A 26,831-nucleotide genomic window follows, 5' to 3' on the forward strand; every position below is an offset into this window, starting at 1 on the left:
CTCCTCCTCTGCCTCCTCCTCCTCCTCTGCCTCCTCCTCCTCCTGCTCCTCAGCCGCTCCATTTTACGTAGCGCGGGTGCGGGGTCCTGCCAGGCCGCTCGCGTCTCGTCCTCGTCCTCCCCGCCGCCCGCCATGAATGAGGAGTACGACGTGATCGTGCTGGGCACCGGCCTGACGGTGAGGCGAGGCCCGGGCGGGGCCTTGAGGCCTGGGCGCGGGGTCCCTCCTCTTCCACCCCTTCTCTTCGTCCCCTCCCCTCCGCCCCGGGAAGAGGGTGGGGAGGGGGGTCCGAGGCCGCGCCGGGACATCGGCCCCGTCCCCGCTCCTCATGTCGGCCTCCTTCCCCCCACCCCACCCTCCACCTCCCGCTTCCTCTTTCCCCTCTGCCCCCCCGCCCTCCTGTCGCTCCCTTTCGTTCAGTGCAGAGAGCCACGCATCTCCAAAAAATAAATAAAGCTTTGCGTGCCATCATATGGGACTATATAAATGGGTGTACGCAGAGCTCCTGCTAGCCTTCCGGCTCTGCTTAGAAATATATATATATATATCTATATAAATGTGTGTACGCAGAGCTCTGGCTGGGCTTCCAGCTGTGCTTAGAAATATATATCTATATAAATGTGTGTACGCAGAGCTCTGGCTGGGCTTCCAGCTGTGCTTAGAAATATATATAGATAGAGAGGTATATATCTATATCTGTCTATACTCAGAGCTCTTGCTGGGCTTCCAGCTCTGTTTAGAAATATTTATATAAATGTGTGTACGCAGAGCTCTTGCTGGGCTTCCAGCTCTGTTTAGAAATACATCTATATAAATGTGTGTACGTAGAGCTCCTGCTTGGCTTCCAACTCTGCTTAGAAATATTTATGTATATAAATGTGTGTACATAGAGCTCCTGCTTGGCTTCCAGCTCTGCTTAGAAATATATCGATATAAATGTGTGTACGTAGAGCTCCTGCTAGACTTCCAGCTCTGCTTAGAAATAGATCTATATCAATGTGTGTCCGTAGAGCTCCTGCTAGGCTTCCAGCTCTGCTTGGAAATTTATCTATATCACTGTGTGTACGTAGAGCTCCTGCTAGGCTTCCAGCTCTGCGTAGAAATAGATCTATATAAATGTGTGTACATAGAGCTCCTGCTTAGCTTCCAGCTCTGCTGAGAAATACTTTTCTATATCTATATAAATGTCTGTACGTATATCTCCTGCTTGGCTTCCAGCTTTGCTTAGGAATACTTATCTATATAAATGTGGATACGTAGATCTCCTGCTAGGTTTCCAGTTCTGCTTAGAAATACTTATCTATATAAATGTGTGTACGTAGAGCTCCTGCTTGGCTTCCAGATCTGCTTAGGAATACTTATCTATATAAATGGGTGTACGTAGAGGTCCTGCTAGGCTTCCAGCTCTGCTTAGGAATACCTATGTGACTGTATAGCGCCTGATTTTCGGTATTGCAGAGATTCATCTGAAATGCGAATTGCGTCGCCTTATCTGGATTATTTTTTTCTCTTTCCTTTTCGCGGGGACGGGCATGTCAGGAGAGACACGCGCGCCCAGAGGCCCCACCTCCAGCGGGGTGGGTGACCCTTGACTTTTGGAGCTGCTCAGTAAACCGCCCTTCCCCCTCCTCCCCCCAAAACCCCTCTGCCTTAAAAATTAGGCGTCTCATGGCAGCCTCTCCCCATCTGCCGCGGTTAAGGGAGGGTTGAATCCCTCGTGGGAGTCCCGGGAAATAGTTTAGAGGCTCTGAGTTTGGATTCAGGCAGGAGGGGCGGGCAGGATTGCCATCTTTATGGCGGTTTATTAAAAGGTCGATGGGAAAGGGGGTGGTGATTGTTTTGCACACGCCGTTATTGTTGTTTGGGGTTGTTGGCTTTTTTTTTCCCCCCTCTCTGGAGTGGAGAACGGATTCGCGTGGCTTTCCACGATGGGTTGTCGGTGGGTGAACTCTCCCCGTTGGAGCCGGAAAAGCTCAGGGCGAAGGGAGGAGGCCCCTTGAGCTTCCACTTCCTATGCAGCCTTCGGTCACAAGGATGTGCTTCACTGCAGTGGGCAGGAGGAGGCTTGCGGGTAGAAGGGAGGGGGACAAAAGCAATCGCTGCTAAACGCCAACCTTTCTCCAATTCCAAATTTCTGATGTGTGACGAAACGAAAGCAAGCTTTGATTGTAATCACCCCGCTTCCTCCCCACCGAATTAAGGGCTTGCCACTTCTCGGCCATCGACAAGAGGGGGGATGTGGCCGTGCAGCCTCTTAATCCTTGCTGTCGGACACGCTCAGATTTTTCCCCGTCACTTTTGTTTTATTCTTTCACTCCCGTTACCTCCGTTGCGTCCCCTTTATTAGGATTGGGGGTGGAAGGCAAAGTCACAGATAAAATGGATGGTATTCTCTTGAGGGATTTGGGAGAGAATTCAATATGGCTGTGCCAATGCCTCATTGCTTAAACAGCCCTTCTTTCTGTTTCCTAATCTGTTCGCGTGGAGTAAAACACCCAAAATGCCTTAAGGTCCTACAGGGCCCCTTCCCACCTACAAATTAAACACGGTTTTGTGCCTTACCGCCCCTTGGATTCTCTGTTACTTTCCCCTTAATTAAGAAGATAACTTTGCCTTTCAGTACTGTGCTTTTAGGCCACCGGTGGATCACAAGCTGTGTCTCTTTTGTGTTCTTACTCTTGCATTATAGGTGAACTGCCTGACCACAGATTTTTGCCATGTTGTGTGACTTTGGACAAGTCACTTAATTTATCTGTGACTTAGTTCCCTCATCTGTAAAATGGAAATTAAGTCTGTGAGCCCCATGTGGGACAACCTGATAATAATAATAATAATAATGTTGGTATTTGTTAAGCGCTTACTATGTGCCAAGCACTGTTCTAAGCGCTGGGGTAGACACAGGGGAATCAGGATGTCCCACGTGGGGCTCACAGTCTTAATCCCCCTTTTACAGATGAGGGAACTGAGGCACCGAGAAGTGAAGTGACTTGCCCACAGTCACACAGCTGACAAGTGGCAGAGCTGGGATTCAAACTCATGACCTCTGACTCCAAAGCCCGTGCTCTTTCCACTGAGCCACGCTGCTTCTCTGATCACCAACCTGATCACCTTGTATTCTCCCCCCCTCCCCACCAGCGCTTAGAACAGTGCTTTGCACACAGTAAGCTCTTAGCAAATACCATTATTATTATTATAAGCAAAGAAAAGGTGCCTTCCCTGCCTCTTTTATATTGCACTTCCCATATGGTCATATAAAGAGGGTGGCTGATGTGGTGTGAAAAATATAGGAGGCCTTAAGGATCGGATCAATTTGATAACCTCAGTTTTTTGTTTGAACATCCTAAATCCTGTCTCTCTGCAACAACCTGTCCACCTTTCTGTCCAACTCCATTTTAGGCCTTGTATTTCTGGCATAATCCGACTTCTAGTTTCTTGAGTCACTGAATGCAAAGGTTTAAAAATAACGAGTTAGGCAATACAGCAGTTAAATTGCCAGTAATGTCACTATGATTGCTACTCATAGAGCTCCCTACAGCTTTTATTTTTGTTAATCTTGTAAGTGATTAGATGATGTTTAAAACATTGTGGGAGCAATTGCTGTGAATTAAACTTCTTGGATTTCCGCAGTCTTTTAGTTCCCTCCTTAAATGAGGAGAAATCACTTTAAGTAATTGCACCTTAAAATCCTCATGCTAGATTACTTTTTATCTGGAAACAATTGGACACATACTTATTTAGGGAGCTCTTAAATCCAGATACCAAGTGCTGTAGAAATTGACATACCTGAAGATAACATTTTTGTCTTGTCTCTTTGCAGTGGTGCACTAACAGCTGGCCCTCCAACTGAGCGAGAAGTCTTTCAGTAACTCTTTCAGTTGTATTCTAAGACGGTAGCACTGTATGCAGAGCAGTGTATTGGGAGAGTTCAGTATAACAGAGTTCAATCAATGGTGTTTACTGAGTGCTTACTCTGTGCAGAACACTATAATAAGGACTTGGGAGAATACATTTTCCCTACCCACAACGAGCTTACAGTTTAGAGGGGGAGTAACTGAATACTGAAGCATTCTCTACTCATGTTTCTGGATTCAGGGTGGTCTTGTGAGAAGCACTGTGGCCTAATGGAGAGACCATGGGCCTGGGAGTCAGAAGAACCTGGGTTCTAATCCCAGCTCTGCCACTTGTTTGCTGGGTGACCTTGGGCCAGTCAGTTCACTTCTGTGTGTTACTTCATCTGTAAAATGGGGATTGAGAATGTGAGCCCCATGTGGGACAGGCACTGTGTCCAACCCAATTTTGTTGGTCCCAGTGTTTAGTACACTGCCTGGCACCTAGTAAGTGCTTAACAAATGCCATTACTATTATTATTAGAGCACTCTCAACTGAGTGATAGAACCATAACAGAAAAGCAGATCTTTTGTAAATGCCATTGACTGATTGATGTATCCTCTTTAAACAGATTACTGCAAGGATTTTGGATTTGTCCTCATGCCTTTCCTTAGGAACTAATTAAATTCAAGTTGTTTGCCATTATTCATGATTATCATAATTGGAGTTAATGGGAGAGGAAGAAGACATAAATGTGTATATGTCTTTAGTGATATCCTGCAGCTTCAGGAAAAGCTAGGGCCTCGGCAGTGGCATTTGGAGTGCGACCAGGTGTGCACAGCACTGTACAGAGTGTTTAGGAACGTATAATAGAAGTAGCTATATGAGGCACAATATCTTCCCTCCCTCATGAAATGAGGTCAGATCTTCAGGTCACAAACTCCAATTTATTCTTTACTTTGAATAGCCAGAGGGAACATTGTTGAGTTAACAGCATTGTTTTGACTTATTTTACAGTATGCTTACTTATTTTAAGTATGCTAATTTGTCTTCAGATTAAGTAAATTTTAGAAAGGTGCTCTTTTTTTCCCTGTTCTAGTTGTTTTCTAAAGGCTCAATAAAAATAACCTGTAAATTTTGAGGCAGTAGCAGGCTAATTGGGGTTAAAATGTCTTCCACACTAGTTCATTCATTCATTCAATGAATTCTAGTGCCATTAGATGCCATAGAATTAATGATTTTATGTTTAATTTCCCCAAAATTCCAAAGTGGGTCATATTGACCCATGGAAGTATTGATGGTAAAATTATCAACACTCAAATTGTCTTTGTATAAACAAACAAATGCATCTGAGTAAATTCCATAGCCAATTTTGGAATTACTAAATGCTTTTAATTTTGTATTTTCTTAATATATTTTTCTTCCCTCTTGTTTTATAGGTGAAATTTTAGATATGGTGAAGTTACTCCTTTTTGTAAAAATTCCAGATTAGTCTTCACCCACTGCTATGGATGAATTGTTAATCTAGAGGCTCTGTGACTTTTTAGAGTTTAGGTCATTTCCCTGCATGACACAGGGTATGCCTTTCTCTTGGCCCTCCCTGTTTCCTCACCTGCGTCTGTGCAAATCCACCATAGATCAAATCCAAATCTAGCCAACTACCACCTGAGTCGTTATGATCAAGTGGAGGAGGGTGCACATGGATGAAATTAGCATTCAATGAAAGAGAGATGAGGTCCAGGGCAGTAAGACTATAAGAGTAAAAGCAGTCAAGGAAAGAGATGAGGTCCAGGGCAGTTGGATTGTAGGAGTAGAATGATCTGAAATATACACCAGTTTGAGAATGGAGTGCAGGCTACCCCAGGATCCAGTGGTGCGAGAGGAAGGGAACCGTCCGGACCCTAAATAGATTTGGTGGATAATCCATGATCAGAAAACGGATATCCAACAAAGCCCACCCAAACTTGATTTCCCCGAGTTGAACCAGCACTGGAAAAATTTGAAGACTAGCTGTCTTCCCCTTCCCCACATCTTTGGAAAGCCATGTTCTCCTCTCTTTAAGGTAGCCTAAGGCTGTACTGGATGTTGTCTTTAAGAATCTGATAGACAGCTAAGGGACTGTCTTACCGTGGCTTTAGCCGCACACACAAATCCCTCTTCTCCCTCACCTCCTGACCCACAGACTCCACATACTGTGGCAAATTTTGGCAGGTTGAGTGACTTATAAGTACCCGATAAAAGGTAGTGAACAGTGCATATATTTGAGAGCGTCTGGCCTCACAACAGTTCAGTACATCATCTGTCCCAGAAAGCACTGCAGAATGGGCTGTCACTTTGGCTTCCTCTTAATTACTGCTGCTTACTTTAAGGGAGTCACCAGACAAGGTTGAGAAAAGTCCGTGTTTTCTTTTCTCTGCTGTTTGTCAATCCCTCTCCCCACCCACCATCATGCTTATTGAAGGCCTACTGTGAGCAGAAAGAACACTGTTGGATGATACGTAAGACTGTCAGTTCATCAACCTTGACCTTTTTCAGCGGTCAATGATCAGACTAGTGAATTTGTTGATTCCTGCGAATAGTTTTCCAGTAATGGAGAAACCTTTCTTCAGAGGTTTTATGTCCTGGGTTGGCTTTAAAATTACTTTTCCTTTATTAGATGCCAGATCACCTTGAGCATGTCGATTGAGTTTTTTAGCATTGATGGTGTTTTACTACTTTTCACACAGCAAGACCTGCTTGCCCAGATTCAGTATATTCTTGTTCTTAATGCCTTCCAAATGAAATCACTGCTTCATTTGTAGCAAAAGCTTTAAGAAGTTAGGGTATTGGGGGAAAAAAAGGAGTTAACTTGAGACATTAATTTAGCGTACTACATTTTGGATTTAAGGAGCATTGAATCTCACTAGAGATGCAATTGCGATATTTACCACCTTTACTGCATTTATGAAGTATGTAAACTTCATTTATGTTTATGAAGAACTATTGTTGCTGTAACTCCTTTTGATGAGAGATTAGAATCTCATTTCAGATCTGGGTCCAAAGAGGTTGATGATAATATATCTAATAATAATAGTACTAGTATTATAGGAATAATAATAGTCCAAAGCAACCTGGTAAAACAGTTGGGTAGGTACAGCTAATCAGATCATTACATTAATCGTATTGAGTGCTTACTGTGTGCAGAGCACTGTACCAAGCACTTGGGAGAGTACAGTATAACAGAGTTGGATGCTGTTCCCTGCCCACAGTGAGTTTACAGTCCAGAGAGACGCAGTCTCAGAAGGTATCTCATCCCCGTTTTACAGATGAAGAAACTGAAGCTCGGGTAGGTTAAGTAACCCTCAAGTGATACAATAGGTCAGTGGTGAAGCTGGGAGTAGAACTGGGCCCACTGGGTCTGGAGTCAGAGGACCTGGATTCTAATCCTGACTCTGCCACTTGTCCACGGTGTGACCTTGGGCAAGTCACTTAACTTCTCCAGGCCTCCGTTTCGTCATCTGTAAAATGGGGGTTAATTCCTACTCCCTCCTACTTAGACTATGAGGCCCATATGGGAAAAAAGACTGTGTCCAAACTGATAACCTTGTATCTACCCCAGTGCTTAGAACAGGGCTTGGCACATAGTAAGCACTTAACCAATACCATAATTATTATTATTTTTAGCTTCTCAAAGCTTTTTTGTGCCCAGCTCATTAAAACTTTCCTTCTGAAGAGCATGGGTGTCAGGATCTCCTCAGATACTTCTTAAACCTTTACTAAGCTGTTAATGTTACGCTACTTCAGAATGTTTTTGTTGTTCATTCCATGAGCAAGAATCCAGGTATGGAAACCGATTGCCTAAAAAGTAGGATGTTCTGTAGGATGTGTCTGGGAAATACCCAAATGGATTTCGCTGTCTGAAATGCTTTGATCTTGGATTTGATAGCAGTGGAAGGCACTGACCCCTCCTCACCGCAGTTTGATAAGCTAGAAAGCACTGACTAAGAATCCTAATCTCTTATCACATAGAACTGAATCTTCTATGATAGTTTAGTCAGATTGTTGCACTGTAAATGGGAAGTTCATGCTAGAACTTGGTTCCCAATTTAAAAATTTGATGGTGATTTGAGTTGATCTGAGCGGATGAATTATTTGCAGATCATTTAGACAAGCAAGGGTTCTAGGGAAAACCAATATTTTAGCGTTAAATGATTGTATTAATCCCTCTTTAAATCCAAGTGGCAAATTATTCCCAATTTAAAAAGTTAAGATGGCGTCCTCATCAACATATTTATCGAGCACTTCCTCAGTTCATAGCACATGTGCTATTGCTGTGTGAGAAAATACCACGCCACTCACGGTAAAATTAGCGGGATGATTTCACGGTGACTTTTTAATGGTATCTTCATCATCCATGGAATTGGAGTGCCTAGCGAGTATGAAACACCGTGGTAAACATTGGAAAGAGTGCAACAGAAGCAAGACCCCGTGATCATTGCCTTCCAGGAGTTTACAATCAAATGGGGTGGACAGACAAAAACTATTTGTGAGCAAGGGTCACTTGGCCCCTTTAGTATCTAGGCACAGCCTTACATCCATCAATGATATTTATTCACCACTTACTGTGGGTAGAGCCCTGTACTTGGCACTTGGAGGAGTGGTAGAAATGTTCTCTGCCCACAATGAGTTTATAGTCTAGAGGGGGAAACAGACATTAATATACATAAATAATTTATACTTATTGGTGGTAATGTTTTTACCAGTCTTCCCCTAATTCTTCAGGTTAATAAATAATGCATTTGATTTTTAGTGAACATCAATAACTTGAATTAATGCAAGCATTAAAATATTAACTGACTGATCTTTCTTATAGCATGGCCAGTTTCTTTTTGGGCACTGGACCAGTGGAGCTGTTAATTTGCCCAGGTATACGGAAAGTATATTTTACGTGTGAAGAGGCTGCCGTTGTAACTGGGAAAGTGGCTAGCTAGACTTTTTCTAAAGTATAATTTGTAAGGATTAATTACAGTTCTTAACATTTACTAAGTACAGGTAAACTTTGCACTTGGGGTACTATTTTAAAGGTCCATTCACTTTAGTTTCTATTACTGGATTTTCTTGCCTGGGTGAATCATTTCTCTTGGCACCAATTTTCATCTGTGTACCTTTAAAGCTAGGCTGAACTCCCAGATTGTGCTTTTTTTGGTTGACTAAAGGTAAGAAGTGTAAAGTCCACCTACGCTGTTTAAGTGAAAGAGTATCATATGAAGACTTTTATTTGAATAGTATTATGGAGGGGGAAATCCTTGAAGAGATAATTAGCTTAAGGGGGGGTATTGGGAAAATAAGAATATGAATAAAGTGAAATTAGGGCTCACAACATTAATACTACATACCATTTAGGCTGTTGATGTTCATGCTCAACAGAAGAATCATTTCTATAATGCATGTGGGAAAGGTACAGATGTTCAAACTTCTGTGGCAAAAGCTTTTTGGAGCTTATTTATAGAGGTGGTATCCTGGTTATTGCTGTAATTCAGGTTTGCTTTACATTAGTCATTTACTTTAAAAAAAAAATGCAGCCTGGGGTAAAGGAACCGATTTTTACATTGGTGGGTTGGGAAAGAAAGGGAGTAAGTTCCACCTTCTATAAAGTTTAGCCAAACTCATTGAAGAGCCCCAATTGTCAGCCAAGCGAACAGTGCAAAGACGTGGCCATGCCCAGGTTCCTAAAGCCTGATTTACTCATTCATTTATTCATTCAATAGTATTTATTGAGCTCTTACTGTGTGCAGAGCACTGTACTAAGTGCTTGGAATGTACAATTTAGCAACAGATGGAGACAATCCCGGCCCAATAACAGGCTCACAGTCTAGACAGGGGTTAGCAAAGCAAAACAGAACAAAACAAAACATCAAGATAACTCAGAATCTACCTCAGACTCAAGACATTTAGAGATCACATGCGTAATATTGTTGCCACTGTTTGGTTGGGATTTGGGTGGTTTGGATGAGTGATACATATTTTGTTACACTACTTATTTCGAGAGAGACTGAAATAATTGATATGTGCATGGAAAGAAAGTTGGGTCTTGGGTTGGAGCGATTAGGAAGTACTTAGATTTGCTGAACCCTCTGAATCAAAGCCTCTCTGGACTAAGTGTGAACAAATGGTGAGCATGGTGTGGTTCACCAAGACCTCAAAGCAGCTTCATCAGAAAGTGCCTTAATATTACTACTAATAATAATTGGGGTACCTGTTAAGCACCTACTATGGGCCAAGCACTATACTGGATCCTGGGGTAGGTACAGATTGTAAAAAGGGGATTAAATATCTGTTCTCCTTCCCCTTACTACACACAGTAAATGCTCAATAAATAGGATTGATTGATTTATCCCAAGCATCGAGTGAGCCCCAAGTGGGACGGGGACTGTGCCCGACCTGATTATCTCATGTCTACCCCAGCATGTAGTACATTGCTTGGCACTTAGTAAGGACTTGAAAACCACATTACTGTTATTATGATGCTGATAACGTGTGAATTGATCCAGCAGGGGACTTGTTTCCTGCAAGGGTACCTCCTATTTTCATTAGCCTGGGTAGGTTCAAAAACCTATCCTCAGAAGAAAATCAGCCGCCCATTCCCATTACCAGAGAAATGTTCCTGTTGCTGGCGATGAGATGATATGGCCAAGATCGCTGGCATCTAGAAGGAGTAAATACCAAGACAGTCAAACCTTCTCTTCGTTTTGTAATTCTGATTTCTCTGGGACCCGGTTTCTGTCAGGCAGGCCCTGTCCTGATTTATACTCCTGGCTCTCATAGTAAAATTATCTTTCACAAAATCCATGCAACCCTCATCCGCCTAACCTCTCTGTCACCTTTAACACTGTGGATCATCCTCTGAAACAACTTTTAAACCTTTTATTTTGTTGACACTGTATTCACCTAGTTTTCCTTCCTCATTGACTGTTCAGTCTCATTAGCTGGCTCTTCTTTCATCTTCTAACCAGGGGGTTGTCAGTGCAAGGCTTTGTTCTGAGTCTCTTAATCTTCTAGCTCTACACCCACTCCCTTGGGAAACTCATCCACTTACATGCTGCTGTGAAGATGACTTCCAAAGCCAACTCTTCACAGCACAGACTCACCTAATCTACAATCTTGTATTTCCTCCTGCATCCAGGATATCTCCACTTGGATGTCCTGCTAGCACCTCAGACTCCTTCTGTGTAAAAGAACTTCTCACTTCCCCCTTAGACTGGGAATCTAGTGTCAGAAAGGGTCTGTGTTTGATCTGAGTATCTTGTGTTTATCCCAGTGCCCAGCACAGGTCTGGGCATAAAGGAAATACGTAATAAGTACCCTCATTAAGTATTATCCCACACCGGCTCCTAACTTTCTCAGGTCATGTGCTTGCTTCTGTTGTACACTCCCAAGCAAGTAGTACAGTGCTTTTCACTCTACCCCTCAAAAATAGCATTGACTGATCACAGGGACCTCTCTTTACCCCTTCCCTCCCCACTCTTTTTCCCCACCTCCCCTTCTCTTACACTTACTCGTCTTAAAGGTAAACTATAGAAACCTGCCATGTTAATTTCCTGTTTCTTTGAAAGCTGTCAGTTGAATCCTACAGTGACAGATGAATTTCTAGTCTAGACACACACTGCAATTCTGAGGCAAACCGAATGTTGACTACTTGCTCTGACTGCTACCAGTAGACTTTTTCCATTAATTCTGGGGAATATTAACCCTGACCCACAGAGGAGACTGCAACAAATGCACTCCTTCACATTGACAGAAACAACCAAACCCTCCGTCTTATAAATTCCCTGGGTGCCTATGGATGATCCAGTGTACCTTTCCAGGGCGTCTCAAACAGTCAATTAGGGAAGTTACTGTGTGGGCTGCTGAGTTCCCCAAAAAAACCTGGATGGTCCCAGAAGGGGCCCTTAATATGAGATGTCCCCAGGAGTGGTGTGAGTTGGTATTTTTATAGTTTGGAGACACCTTCCTTTTGTTTTACAAACAAGCCTGTTCCTGAGGGTGGAGAAATATAGCTGATATTGCTCACACTACTTAGTGTTTGCCAGTGAACAGGTGATTGAGGACCAAAAACACACTTTGGGATTTTGTAGATGCTTTTGATTTTTGTGGAATCACTTTCCTATCTCTTGAAATAATAGAGGTTTCTCTTTCCTTGCAGGAATGTATTCTTTCCGGTATCATGTCAGTAAATGGAAAGAAGGTCCTTCATATGGATCGCAACTCTTACTATGGAGGCGATAGTGCATCCATAACACCCCTGGAAGATGTAAGTATTAGTGTGGCTTTTTTTTTTTCCTTTGTCCTCAGAAGAGAGCTTAGAACGGTTGAATTAGGGCTAATTATCTTAGCCATTCTAGCTTGATTGAGAGACTAGGGGTGGGCTAAAGATATTCAGTAATGTTGGTCCTGGATTTGGGAGGCTCTGATCAGCTGGGTAGAGATAAGAGGCCTAGTGATTCTATTATTATTATTATTATTATTAAATATCTAAAATGGTATATTTAAATTGAGACTCCATCTTTTAGCATTTATTATCCTAATGTGTGCTTTAGAAAGCTACTTAACTGAGACCATAACATCAGAAGTAAAATCTGAATTAAATAAAAACCTTCTAAGAAACCTAAGACTGAAGGGATGGAAGAGTGATAAGGGAATATATTTTTAGATTTTATGCACTGGCATTAAGATGCTGTGTTTCACAATGAAGGCCTTAATTTTCCAATTTCTAGATGTAGTTATTTCTATCAATCACCCACACAACATTTATTGAGCCCTTACTTTGAGCAGAGCCCTGTACTGAGTGCTTGGGAGAGTACAATAATCAACAGTCGTGATCCCTGCCCTCAAAGATCTTACAGTCAAACACAGAATTATTCTTTTAAAGCTGCATATTCTGTTTGGCAATAAATCCAAGTTCTTTGGGGGCTGGATTTTTGAAGATTCCCTTTTACGCTTCCCTAGCTTGGTTACCCGGATTCCTGTTCCTGTTCTTTATTGGTCCTGCACAACTTCCAGCCTCTGGTTCCCATTCTTCTTCCTCTCTGCGCTATATCTGTTTCAGGTCTCTCCCTCTCAATTCTGGACTGCTGCTGGGCCCAAGACCCTCTTCCTCTCTCCCCCTCCCCGCCCAGCCCCATCCTCCCCACAGATTCTTGGATTGACTCTTATCTCCCTCTCTCTTCCTCTTTCCCAGCACCCAGCTTCTTCTTGGGGATCTGTAGCCTCCTGCCTAATTTCAGCTACGGAGATCCCACTCTTATCTTTTTAAAGTTCACAACTCTAGATATGAATTTTCCCTTTTACCGAGGAAAATCATAATGTATTTTACACTTTAGTGCACATTATAACTGTAAAGTTCTGAAAATTCTGATGATGGTACTTAAGTGCTTATTATGTTCCAGGCACTGTACTAATTGCTGGGGTATATACAAGATAATTAGGTTAACACAGTCCCTGTCCCTCATGGATAGTTAATATTATCCTGAATTTTCATAACAGCAGGGAGGGGCAGCTAGGAGGAGAGGAGAAGTCTGGGATTAAAGACTCCAGCATCCTCTATATTATACCAACCATTTACTGAGCATGCTCCAGGCTGAAAGTGGAAGTTCAAGGATTTACAATGAGCAGTAGCAGCAGGGATGATCAGTTCTAGGGAGCCTGACCAGTACAGTCCCAACTCTGGCACATTGTATATTTTTTGAAAATTCCCTAGGGACAGTTTAAAAAAAATCCAGGCCTGGAATATATGGTCAGTACTTGTTCAGAGACTGGTGGATGAGAATTTGGGGAGGTATTCTTAGGGACCACCTAGCTAATATGCTTTCCTTGCTTTGTAATCTTGTTATTCTAATACTGCAAAATGCTCTCAGCAAACTTTTGGTGGCCTAATTACACTGAACAAATGCATGTAATAAATGGAATGAATATCACATATTTTGGGTATCATGGTATTCTCCTAAAGGGCTCAAACCTTTCTAAAATTTATGATGTTTGTCCTAAAAGGAATTAATTTGGAAAGCAGGAAAGCTGAATCGTCCCTTCTAACAACTATGGGATACAAACAAATTAGAGATAAATGGTCAAGCCTCAGTATCAGATCCAAGCGCTCAATTTATTGGCATTGGAGGGGGGTAGGTATCTCTCTTCATAGAGCTTTAAGTAGATCAATAGAGAAAACAAAAATAATTCATTATTGTGTGTGTTTTCCCTTTTTAGCTGTATAAAAGATTTAATTTACCAGGATCTCCTCCAGAATCGATGGGGCGGGGAAGAGACTGGAATGTGGACCTAATTCCCAAATTCCTAATGGCTAACGGTAAGGAATGCCTTCTATTTTGTATTGGCTACCTGCCACCTGCTGTGAAGGAGAGTATCTCCCGGGAAGCATTTGCCTTGCAGATGCCATTTCTACAATTGTCCTGGAGAAAAAAAAAAATCCTGTTGCCTGCAGTTGCATATCTTTGTTCTGCAGATCTCTGTGCCAGACTAAGTTAAACTTGCTTTCACCTTTAGTTCTGTTGTTAGTTATACAGAATAATGATCTTTCTCTCACTTTCTGATGCTTGAGAGTTTCCGGTCTTAAAATAATAATCCTTTGAGTTTATATTCGATTTTATATTTTTTTAAGTAGCTTTTATTTTCCAAAGCACTTTTACCTCACCTCATTATTTTTGTCCCCCCCAAAATGCCCATGAGATTGTCTTTTACAAATGAAGAGATTGAGGTGCAGAGAAATAAAGTGAGCTGCCCGAGGTAATACAGCAGGTTGGAGGCAGAGAATGACTAGAACTCAGATTCTGACTCTCAAACTGCTTGCCCTTTCCACTCTGGAGTTATAAAACCAAACTGAAAAATTTCCCAGACTTTGCAGAATACCTGGGAGGTAAAAATTTGTGGGCAAAGTTTTGTGTACCTGCTGCACGCTAGGTCTCACTATTTGATGGTTTGTTTTAATCATATATAATATCAGATTTGAATTTGTGCCAATTATAAATGCTACTTGCTAAAATAGGCGAAAGTGTGCTTCATTAAACGAGCGTGTACATCTCTCTGAACTTTACCAAAAATAAATTCAAATGGTTCCTGGCTGGATGGTGGAGAAAAAACCCCCTGTGATTAAATATTAAAGTGTTGCCTTTAAAAGTTAGATCTCCATCTGAACAGGTTTGTCTGGGGAAATGGAAAAGGGTAGACAGGCATAGTAAGTAACAGCTATTGATGACCAATGTGATCAGATACAACAGTTTCTAGATCACCAGCTTTCTTCTTAAGTAACAAATACTTGTACTTGCTATGAGATCTTCCGTGGCACTTCATTATCCTGAAGGTGAAGTTAAGGGTTTACTGTGTGCCAAGCACTATGATGAATGACGTCTGACACAATCCCTGTCTCAAATAAGGCTCACCATCTAAAAGGAGGAAGAGCAGATATGGTATCTGCATTTTACAGATGAGGAAACTGGCACTGAGAAGTCAAGTGGCCTAGTGGAAAGAGCACGAGCTTTGGAGTCAGAGGACCTGGGTTCTCATTCCGACTCCACCACTTGCCTGCTGCGTGACCTTGGGCAAGTCACGTGACCTGTGGGCCTCCATCTCCTCATCTATGAAATAGAGGTTCAGGACTTGTTCTCCCTCCTGCTTAGACTGTGAGCTCCATGTGGGACAGGGACTGTGTCTGACCTGATTATCTTGCATAGTGCGTAGTACAGTGCTTGGAGTATAGTGAGTGCTTAACAAATATCATTATTATTATTATTATATTCATTTCTTCCAACACTTAAATGGGGATTTGATATGGTTTTGAAACCAATAACCCTCTTTCTCTCCAGGTTGTACTGTCGGTCAGTAGAAGACTAATTCACTAATTATTTACTCTTTTTGTTGGGAACGGGAAACAATGATTATTTGATGCTATTCTTTGAAACCTTTGTCCTCAAACACTGTCCAGGTTATTGTGTCAAAGTGATATTGTATGGGCTCTCTGCAGGTCAGTTGGTTAAAATGCTGCTGTATACCGAAGTCACTCGCTACCTAGACTTCAAAGTGACTGAAGGGAGTTTTGTCTACAAAGGAGGGAAAATCTACAAGGTTCCTTCTACGGAGGCCGAAGCTCTGGCATCCAGTAAGTAGTTGTGCTTTAATTCCTTTCTGCTCTCTGACTCCTGTTTGAGTTAAAGGTATTTCCCATGACACAGTAGGCCCTTAGTTGGCCAAGTCGATCAGGTGGTTGCAGTGTAGAGAGAGATTAATCAGTTCCATTGAGTGCTTACTGTGTGCAGAGCACTGTATTAAGTGCTTGGAAAAGTACATTACAACAGAGTTGGTAGACACTTTCCCTGCCCAAAATGAGCTCACAGATCCAGAGAATCTAGTAGATATGAAACGTCCCAGGAGTCAGGAGTTGGCGTACCAGGGAAAAGGGCCTATTCTTCTGAATCCACAGCTTGGTAAGAGTGGTGGTGTGGTGGGCTGGGCTGGAGGTTGGAGGTTAGAAATCAATGAAAGGTGATTGGATGGGGTACTGCTGTGCATAGGCTTTAGAGTCCTGCCCTGACCCTCTAAGGTATTAGGCCCAAAACAAGAGAAAAAGTTTGTTTGGACCAGTATGTTCAGAGCATAGGTGCTGGACCCCCAAGCTTGCTCCTTCCAGATCTCTGACAAGACACGAGAGCTTCCAGTCAGGGCTGAAAATGGTGCTTTTTTGGCCTGTTGGCTCACTAATACCTGTCTTCTCCTCACTAAAATCTCGTCCTCCTTGGTTCAGAGTTCTCACGAGAATCTAAGCCTTTTCTTGTGGCTCTTGCAAAGGCCTTACGTTGCTGAAACCGCATCCCTCCAGGAGAGCTGTTTCCAGTCATCGGAAGAACCAGAATATGAACACTCCTGTACATTCTGTCTGGTTGAGAAAGCTCTGGAATGTGTTTTGGTGGAAGCCCCAACTTTTAAGTCTGCTGTGATCCTCAGGATTTAATTAGGTTGCATTGAGGCTTCAAATCTCAATTCTCTTACTTTTTAAATTTTTTAAATTGTATTCAAGTGCCAGCCACTGTACTAGGCACTGGGGCAGAGACAAGTCAATCAAATTGGACAGAGTCCCTGCCCCACATAAGGCTCACAGTCTTAATCCCCATTTTAGAGATGAGGTAACTGAGGCACAGAGAAATTAAGTGACTTTCCCAGCATCACACAGCAGAGACAAGTGGCAGAGCTGGGAATGGTGTGTGGCAGAGCTGGGAATGGTGTGTGACAGATGGCTGTCTGGAGTTTTGCAGTTCTGGAAAATGGAACCATTCTGAGCGTTCAAGACTTCAGTGTTCTTGGAAACTTGCAGTTAAACCTGACTCAGCTGGTGTCCGATTGCTCCCTGCACCTCGATATATTCCCCCATCTCCCCTCCTCTTCCTCTACCCCCGCGCACACACACCTGCTCAACCAACATCAAATAGTCAAGTCCTTCAATTTGCCTTTGGGTCCTTCCATTTCCATGGTGCTTTGTATCTGATAACTTCCCCTGAATCCCCTGTGAAGCTCACCTTCCCCTTTCTATAGGCAAACCTATTTTCCAACTCTTTGTTAACCTGTGGGTATAGTTTCCCTTTGAATTTTGTAAATTGTTCCTCAAAAAAACTATCGCAGGGTACAACTACAGAAAGGCTAACATTCATAAATCATGATCCTTTTCTTTTCTGTGCACATCCTGTTATCTTGCTCACTTGATTCCTACTGCTAACCTGTAGCTTATGAGAGGATTCTGTACTAAGTAAACTTAAGTTTTCTATTTTAGTGATTGTCTTATTGCTTTTTTTTGCTTTGGTTTGTAATTTTTTGCTAAGGTATGAATCTTGACTTTAAAAAAAAAAAAGCAACCAATTCCAATGTGACTTAACTTTAATAAACTGTCACCAGCCATAACCACCTCTTAGGCATCAAGCAGGTGAAATGTGAAACTCTGTGAATACCTTGGAATATGCTTTTATCTTATTCTACATATTCAAACAGCTGAACTAAGTGAAACCCCAAAGCAGGGGCTCTCCTTCTCTCTTTCCTCACCACCCATTAGAAAAGGAGAACAAAAAAATCCCCAGTCATTGAAACCATCCTGGGCGGGAGAGTGGAGACTTACCTTTCTGACGGTTGATCTCAGAGGGTAGGAATTGGTGGGTAAGGGCTGCTTGAGGTCAGGTGTCCTTGTTTGCATAATCAGGTGTTTATAAGGTAATATAATAATAATATAATTCCGAGCACTATTCAAAAAATATAATGGGTGATGTATTCAGCACCAAAGCCTTGTTGCTATGTTCTGACCGGTCTGAAATTTTCTTCTCTCTAATGACAGTCAGTGAGGGTGAGGGAAGATCCCCAAATTTCGGGCCTGTGACAGTTTCGTTTCCAGAGCTCAGTTAAATGTCTGAGTTAAATTTCGCGTTTCCAGGGAAAAAAAGGCTTAGATGGGAATTTCCCTGGAATCGGATTTTGGGTGTAGTTGTCAAGGTGACATTGCCTTTGGGCCTGATAAAATATGTAATTATAAACAAATTTTACCCTGATAAAATGCCTTGGCTTTACCCACAATTATGTGTCTGCTTCAAATTGTTCTGTAGCAGCCCAATCTTTTTTTTGTTTTTTTTTTTGGCAACGGAAAGCTATATCACTTTAATGTTATAAGCTCACCATGGGCAGGGTGAATGTCTACTAACTCTGTTGTGTTGTACTCTCCTAAGCGCTTAGTACAGTGCTCTGCACACAGTAAGTGCTCAGTAAATACCATTGATGATGCTGTATTGCTAACACTCCAGAGCTCCCAAGCACTGACTCTAAAACACAGAAGGAAATTCCCATTTTTGTGCTTAACTGAACACTCTTGGTTTCCTTTTGAAATACTGTCCTGCTCAAGTCTCCTGGTGGTTGCGCGTGTGTGCTTGTAGGCTTGATGGGACTGTTCGAGAAACGCCGATTCAGGAAATTCTTGGTGTACGTTGCCAACTTCGATGAAAACGACCCGCGAACCTTTGAAGGTGTCGATCCTAAGAAGACGAATATGCGAGACGTATATAAGAAGTTTGATTTGGGCCAGGATGTTATAGACTTCACGGGTCACGCCCTTGCCCTCTACAGAACTGATGAGTAAGTGTTTGGTGTTTTATTGGGCTCAGCTGTGGAAAAATTTTAGCATCGTACTTAACCTGAAAGTGCTCCAAAACCATTTTAAGAATTGTGCTGCAAGCGCTCACCTTATCCCAGCTTGTCTGATGCCTCAGCCTCTTTGACTCCCTGCCTTCAGCTTCTCCCATCTCCAGGCCATACTTTCCCCTGCTGCCTTGACTTTTTTTTTTTTTTAACAATGTCATAATGCGCCTATCTCCTGACCCCTCTAAAACCTCCAATGGCTGCCTACTCCTCTATGCATCAAGCAGAAACTAAACACTCTCTCTCCCGTATCTACTCTCTTCTCCCACCACATCCCAGCTTGCAGTCTTCATTCTTCTGAAGGTAACCTGCTCTCGTGCCTCATTTCCCCACTGCCAAATTCTTGCTCACGCCCTTTTCCGTGCCTGGATCTTCCCCCTTCACAGTTGACAGACCACTGCTCTCCCCACCTTCAAGCCCTTTCTGAAGCCACATCTCCACGAGGCCTTCCCCATTTCATTTCTAATCTTTCCGTCTGCTCAAATGCCCCAATTTCCACCCCAGCACTGTCACAATGCTAACACTTCTGGCAACTCCCCATACCAATTAGGGAGATACAGTCGTCCTTACGTACATACCCTTCTCTCTGCATCTGTGCGCTCCACTAGTTTGTAACGTGCAGGTATCGCGTTTACCAATTTAAGGGTACTCTCCCAACCGATGAGTACAGAAGGGTCCCGTGGCCTCTCGCTGGGCAGCGGGGTTGTCGGGACGAGCAGCCTGGTCCCCTCGCCAAGCTCTCAGCACACGCCGGGTCTCCCGAACATTTCTGCCGGGGGTCTGCTGGGCTCCGCTCCGTGGCCAAACTTGGGTGGGGCTTTCCTAACCCCTTCCCTCCCCCACCACCTTGTGAAAGAGGAAACAGCTTCAGTTTACATGACCGGGGATTTCCCTTGATGAAACCTCCACCCTTCCTGGGTTTCTCGTTAAGGCAGCACCCTCCCAAACCAATCCAATCTTTCCTCTGTGAGGGGAGAAGCGCAGCGGGATCTGGGAAAAGAGAGGAGAGGGTGGCACACAGGGGCAACAAAAGTGGAGGATTGAGATGATCGTAATTCAACACGGTATGAAGTGAGGAATGAAGCTGATGTTGAAACACAGACTCTTCATTTAATGGTCATGAAACTTTTCTCCAGCTACCTAGACCAGCCATGCCAAGAAACCATCAACAGGATTAAACTCTACAGTGAGTCTTTGGCTAGATATGGGAAAAGCCCCTATCTTTACCCGCTCTACGGGCTTGGAGAGCTGCCCCAAGGATTCGCAAGGTAAGCAGGGTCTCGTGCCAGCGTTGCTAGGTGAATCCCCCCTCTCTTTTCTTTAGGGGAGTGGGGAACAAGTGACCCTCAGGCAGGATGGGGTGCCACAGTCTGACTTGGCTTCTTTTCTAGTTATTATTATTGTTGTTGTTATATTTGTTAAGCATTTACTATGTCTCAAGCACTGATCTGAGTGCTGGGATAGGTATAAAAATCAATATAAATAATTAACATAAACTAATCAAGTTGGAGAATTCCTGTCCCACATCGAGTTCACAGTCTGAGTAGGAGGGAGAATGGGAATTTAATCTCCATTTTACAGTTGAGGTAACAGAGGAACAGAGAAGAGAAGTGACTTGCCAAAGGTTGCCCAGTAACCGATTGGCAGAGCTGGGATTAGAACCCCGCTCCGCTGACTCCCAGGCCATGTTCTGCCCATTAGGTCATGCTGCTTCTCACATTATTTCTAAATGATGATTCCAACCACCATTTATGCTTTAGGGATTTCATATTGAGCTTTTTCACTGTTTACAATCTAGTTGCCAAAAAAAATTTTGGGTACAAAATTCAAAAGACAGATCTCTTTAGTCTTGAGTTGAATAAACTTTTTTTTTCCTTTTTTCTTTTTCACCTGAAATGGGTTTAAAAATAAGGGAGGCATTTATGATGGGAGAATATTTGAATCATTTTGGATGGTAGGGTGCTCCAACTTCAATTCCACTCTGGGCCCCAAGGAGATGGCAAGCACCTCTATTTGGCTTAATAATCCCTCCCTGGGGTTAAATGGGCAGGAGCCAGTTTATAAAACCTGTTGAAATACTGTTGTGGGCTGTGAATGAGGATGGAAGGTTCAGAGGGTTTTTTTGTTGTTTCCTTTTTTTGTTTGTTTTGGACTTCTCAAAGTTGGACTACTGGAATGCTGGTAAATCAGATTGTTAGGCATTCATTTGTCTCAACACCCACCTTTTGTTAACTGTGGGACTTCCCAGTTTTCTCTCAAGTTTGATCATCAACTGACTTAATAATAATAATAATAATGTTGGTATTTGTTAAGCACTTACTATGTGCAGAGCACTGTTCTAAGCGCTGGGGTAGATACAGGGTAATCAGGTTGTCCCACGTGGGGCTCACAGTTAATCCCCATTTTACAGATGAGGTAACTGAGGCACAGAGAAGTTAAGTGACTTGCCCACAGTCACACAGTTTTCTTTGCCAACTTCTGTGCTTCCTTTAAGTGAGGCTGGCAGATCACCTCTCACCCAACCATCCTAAAAATGCCTTCAAGTTTGTCGTCTCTCAGAGGCTTTGATTCGATCATCCATATGTCAGCATTTGAGCCGCCGTTTCATGGTTTTGATGTCAAGTTTTAGAGGGAAGGAGCAGAGGCCTAGGTGTTAAGGGATCTGGTTCTAATTCTTACCTGTACTATTTACCGTGTGACCATGGGCAAGTCACTTATCCTCATTTGTAAAACAGGGATTCCATACTTTTTCTCCCTCCTCCTAGACTGTGAGCCTGATGAAGGACAAGGATTGTGTCCAACCTCAATAACCTTGTATTTACCACAGTGGTTAATACAGTGGTGCATATAAAGCATTTATTATTATTATTACTGTTATTGTTGTCATTATTCAGTTGGACAGCTTATTTGAAAGAGGCTGAGTTTGGGTGTAAGGAGACCTGGGTTACAGTCCTAGCTCTGTCGCTGGCCTGCCGTGGGATCTTGGGCAAGTGGGATCGTGGCCTTCATTTCCTTACCTGTAAAATGGAGAGAAGATAACTACTCTTCCTCCCTCTTAGACTATCAGCCCCTTGTGTGACGGGGTCGGTCTCTGACCTGAATATCTTGTGTCGACCTCAGTCTCAACCGGTCTCCTGGAAGGCAGACTGAGTAAAAATACATTTCTCAGAGAGATTGCTGCAGTTCGAATAGTCCCACTTGCTTGTTTGTAACTTCATTTTCTTTTGTAGGCTAAGTGCCATTTATGGAGGCACTTACATGCTGAACAAGCCAATTGAAGAGATTGTGATAGAAGGTGGAAAAGTCATCGGGGTGAAATCTGAAGGAGAGGTAAGTAGGTTTTTTATTTTGAGGGTTTTTTGGCAACCCAATCTCAAGAAGAGAAATCAACATTTAGTCCATGATCAATAAGCCTCCACCAAAGACATCTTCCTCTGGGGGACTCGATTCCCTGGGGCACTCGGATTAGCCATGGATTTTCTAGTTCGGATGCTTTGTCTGATTAAATTCTGCTCTGTCCCTTGCTATTTTACATCTGATCTTTCGAGCTGTAAATCAGCATGAGCCCTTAAGTGGTAACTTAGCGTCTTCTCCTGCTCCCAGCAAGTGTGCACCCTCAGTGCCCTTACAGCTCGGTTCGTTCCGACCCGACTGGCCAACCCTGAACATTCATTTCCCATTGTAGCAGGTCCCCCTGGTTGAACTTCCACATAAGACTGAGACTGTTTCAGCAGATGTGCAAATCCTTAGGGCACTTAAAAAGCACGTGGCTTGGATTTTTGTGCATAGGTTATCTCATTTAAGAGGATCTTAAATGATACATCTTACTTAACAGTAACATATAGGGTGCCCCCTCTTTGAGCATATGGCCATGCACTTCGCATAACCTATTTTATTTCCTTGCACCTTGTCTCCGTGGAGGGGTGACTAAACAGCTAATTAAGGAAATTGGCTGTCTCTTAGCCAGATTGAGAAATCCATAAAGTCTGGCTGAGGCTTTGGTCTCTCACGTGATCCTCATCAGATTTTAGTGGCAACGGGAAACAAAGAGCAATTCAGACTTGAAACACGCATTTGTCCATATGATGATGGCCAAGCAGATCCCAGAGACTACAAAAGTGGTGTTTGCATCCTTGAACACTGTTTTTGTTGTGTGGCCTCAACTGGTGTTTTGCTTCCTTCAAGGCCTGGCCCGCCTCTCCCCCTGCTTTGTGATGTACGGCAGCTTAAACTGTAATGGGAACATCGTGAGGCTTTTAGGCATGGTGACTGCAGGAGCCTGAAAAATGACAAGATTAGATAATCTAGATAAAATCTAGATCTAGGGGGCTTTAATCTAGATAAAAGCCCCCCTTTGAAGAGGTTTGGGGTAGAACAGACTTAGATCAAGTGAATCTTTGTCTATTGGAGAGGAGCTGGAGTATAATACGTCCGCTTCTCCCCTCTTTTAGCGGTCGTGTTCCCCGTTAAGGAAAACCGCACTGTGGCACTCACTGTGGACAGCATCGCATGTGAACACCCACTTGGGGTGTGCTAACTACAAAATTGGCTTGGTCGATATTCTTGGTTGAACGTTCCCTAGTAACACTCCTGTCCCGACTCGGCTGCGGAAGCCTGCGGTAGGGCAGAGCTGATCGTCTGTTTAAGGAAAGCACAGAAATAGTAGCCGGTTCAAGTTCCAACAGTTACTGGTTCTTGTCCTTGATGAAGCGGGAGCTAGAGACCGCAGCTTAGAATGTGAAGGCCACGATGACTCGCTTTCCAAGGCGATCCTATCTGTGAAATGAGCCGTCGTAATTCACGTCAAGCATGGAGCTACACGGGGCAGTTTCTCATTGTCCCTTTGTTTCAGATCGCCCGCTGCAAGCAACTGATCTGTGACCCCAGCTATGTGACGGACAGAGTAACCAAAGTGGGCCAGGTGATTCGAGTTATCTGTATCCTCAGCCACCCAATCAAGAACACCAATGATGCCAACTCCTGCCAGATCATCATTCCACAGAACCAGGTCAACCGAAAATCAGGTGAGGATGGAAGTTGGAATTATCCTCCTCTGGCTACGGGTTGTGGGAGGCAGTGGCTATTGCAGGGAAAGGCCGAGTGCCTCTGCCCGTCAAACCCAACACAGTTGGCCAAGCTACAGGGCCGGCACGTTTGAGAGGAATCTAGTGTAGATCTTGGGGGTCCTCTCTCCGGCTTTGGAATCCAACTGTTAGAATGGTCCCGGGCCTCAGCACCGACGAGGCGCTAGCCTTGTGTTTTTAAAACAACCTTGATCCCATACAAAAGGTCAGGCTTATTCTGTGATCTCTCGCCTGGAAAAAGAATTTTTGTAAATGCAGTTTCAGATTGCTTGCTTACATGAAGCGGTCGGCTTTTTTTTCCCCTGTCCAATTAGATCAGAGTTAGTATCTTCATTAGAAAGGGGAGATGGTTACAGTCAAATCAGTCAGTGGTATTTTGAGGGTTTACCAAGCATTTGGGAGACTACAATACAACGGAGTTGCTATGGTACTACCCTGGAAGAGCTTACGATTGAAGATGGTTTTGTTTTTAGATATCTACGTTTGCATGATTTCTTCTGCGCACAACGTGGCAGCACAAGGAAAATACATTGCCATAGTTAGCACGACTGTGGAAACCAGTGATCCCGAGAAAGAAATCAAACCTGCCTTAGATCTCTTGGAACCAATTGAACAGAAGTAAGTACTGTATCTCTGACTGAACAAGAGACAGGGTCTCTTGCTCATCACCACCCCACCCCCCAAAAAACAAAAATATTGGAGCGGGGAAGACGGTGATGGCCAACGGCCTGTACAGTTGGGGTTTTTTGGTGTTCAATATCCTGGCCCCAGTTCTCTTTCTTTCCCACCCCTGCGAAAAACTTAAGCATGGTTCAGGCAAGCACTTTTTGCCTGGCCCCGATCACCTTTCCTATAGGCATTGCACCTATTCAGCAGAGACTGAGTCTGAAAGTGCTTTAATCGATCAGTGGTATTTGAGCGCTGTGTGCAGAGCACTATACGAAGCACTTGGGGGAGAGTACAGAACAACAGAGTTGTATGTATATTCATCAGAGTCGTGTTTATCATTCTCTTTTCAGATTTGCTAGCATCAGTGACCTCCATGCTCCGACTGATTTGGGAACCGAAAGCCAGGTGAGTGACCCAGAACCGAAATACATACCCCAGTTTTGTTGGGGAGGGACGAGCCAGAACTTACCGGCGCTCTCTCTCTACCTTGGTTTTCTAGATCTTCATCTCACGCACTTACGATGCTACAACTCACTTTGAGACAACCTGTGACGACATTAAGGACATCTATAAAAGGATGATGGGGTCAGAGTTCGACTTCGAGGAAATGAAACGCAAGAAGAATGACATCTATGGTGAAGAGGAGCAGCAGTAAGAGGCTAACGTGTAATTTAGAAGAGGTTTAAAATTTGGCTAATAGAGATCTGTATCAGGAACCTAATGAACACTGTATGAATTTCAATATTGTACGGCCTGCTTTTGTAATCACATCTTTGAGAGATTGACAGAATACTGCACCGGTAAACGCTCCCCATTTCTCTTCCCCCCAACTATCATGTATTAACTATCTCGTGCTGGTGGGATGGCTGTCCAGGATCGGCAGATGACTGACATTTTGTTTAATTTAATTCAATCATCGGGCTTGTGGTGTTTTTAGAAAAAGTGCAGTATAAAAGCCACTCTAGAATTATATAGACACTGATGCAGAAAACTGCAGACTCGATACAGTATTTGTATCTTTTAATAAGCGTATCCTTTGCAGTGATGTGCTCATGCTGCTCAAGTGTTGGATCGGTGACGGCGTCGTGCCATCTGTCCTGTTAAGGAGACTAAATTGAACACTCCCATTATTTTGGACAGCATCCCTAAGTTCTCCCCCTAACCTTAAATTTTGTGTCAAGTCGTACTCTGACGGCGCCCAAATATCATAGCCATCGCTGTTTGGGTTATAGCTCTGGGCATGGAATTAACGAAACCGCAGCTTTTGAAACTGTTTACGTCCTCTTGGGGTTGCCTATGTGCCTAAGGCTCCTTTTTGTGTTTTAACCTAATAAAACAGATGAAAGAAAACCAGTTACAAAGCAGGAAAGACGTGGAAGTATTTTCTGTAGCCCCCGTGGCTTCTCGGAGGGACCAAACCGCACTGCAGTATTGACTTGACGGAGCTGGCGGTTCTACAGTGTGTCTAAAATGGCTCCAAATGATTTCTGTACTGCAAAGTAAAGCCAAACTCTGGAAACCAATACCTTGCTTATTGATCTGTGGTGTCTGCTCTACCTGGTGTGCGAGGCCGGTATTAAGTTCCTCTGTCGGCTTACCCCGAAGGAAGAGGCGGGTGGGAGGCTGTGTGTGTATGAGAGGGAGAGAGATGTGCGACTGCTTCTAGGAAAAAAACAACAGGTCAGTAAGGCCCTGTGATGAGTTTCTCCCTCGCCCCCCCAGCTGTAGCTGCTTTTTGGGGTGTGCTTTTTTGTATTCCTCACCCTGCCTCAAGTCACCTCTAAACTCAGTGGTATTTGAGCATTTACTGAGTCCAGGGCACTGTCCTAAGCAGTTGGGAGAGAACAGAATTAGAGCTGTTTCTAGCCTGTAACTAGCTCTCCCTTCCCTGGAAGGGAAAAGTCTTGTACATTTCACCAGGTAGACAACTAAACAGGAAGCTGCAAGTCCCTTCTCTTAGACCGGTCGGAGCTCCTGGAACACAGCCTGGACGAGACCGACACGGGTGAGGAATAGTGACGGGGAGACAGACTGTGGTGG

The 26,831-nt window shown here is 43.5% G+C and overlaps 1 protein-coding gene across 1 annotated transcript; it reads left to right on the top strand.

Annotated features, from left to right (window-relative positions):
- Positions 1-26,314, top strand: GDI2 (GDP dissociation inhibitor 2). The gene is made up of 11 exons (XM_029077750.2): positions 1-177; positions 12,011-12,118; positions 14,068-14,167; positions 15,839-15,973; positions 18,777-18,975; positions 20,175-20,306; positions 22,269-22,368; positions 23,891-24,062; positions 24,596-24,740; positions 25,142-25,196; positions 25,291-26,314. The coding sequence occupies exons 1-11, from the start codon at positions 133-135 to the stop codon at positions 25,444-25,446; spliced, it is 1,347 nt and encodes a 448-aa protein (XP_028933583.1). The 5' UTR covers positions 1-132; the 3' UTR covers positions 25,447-26,314.
- Positions 26,315-26,831: the final 517 nt, after the last annotated feature.

This window comes from Ornithorhynchus anatinus, chromosome 13, assembly GCF_004115215.2.
Source record: "Ornithorhynchus anatinus isolate Pmale09 chromosome 13, mOrnAna1.pri.v4, whole genome shotgun sequence".
NCBI classification, from domain to species: Eukaryota; Metazoa; Chordata; class Mammalia; order Monotremata; family Ornithorhynchidae; genus Ornithorhynchus; species Ornithorhynchus anatinus.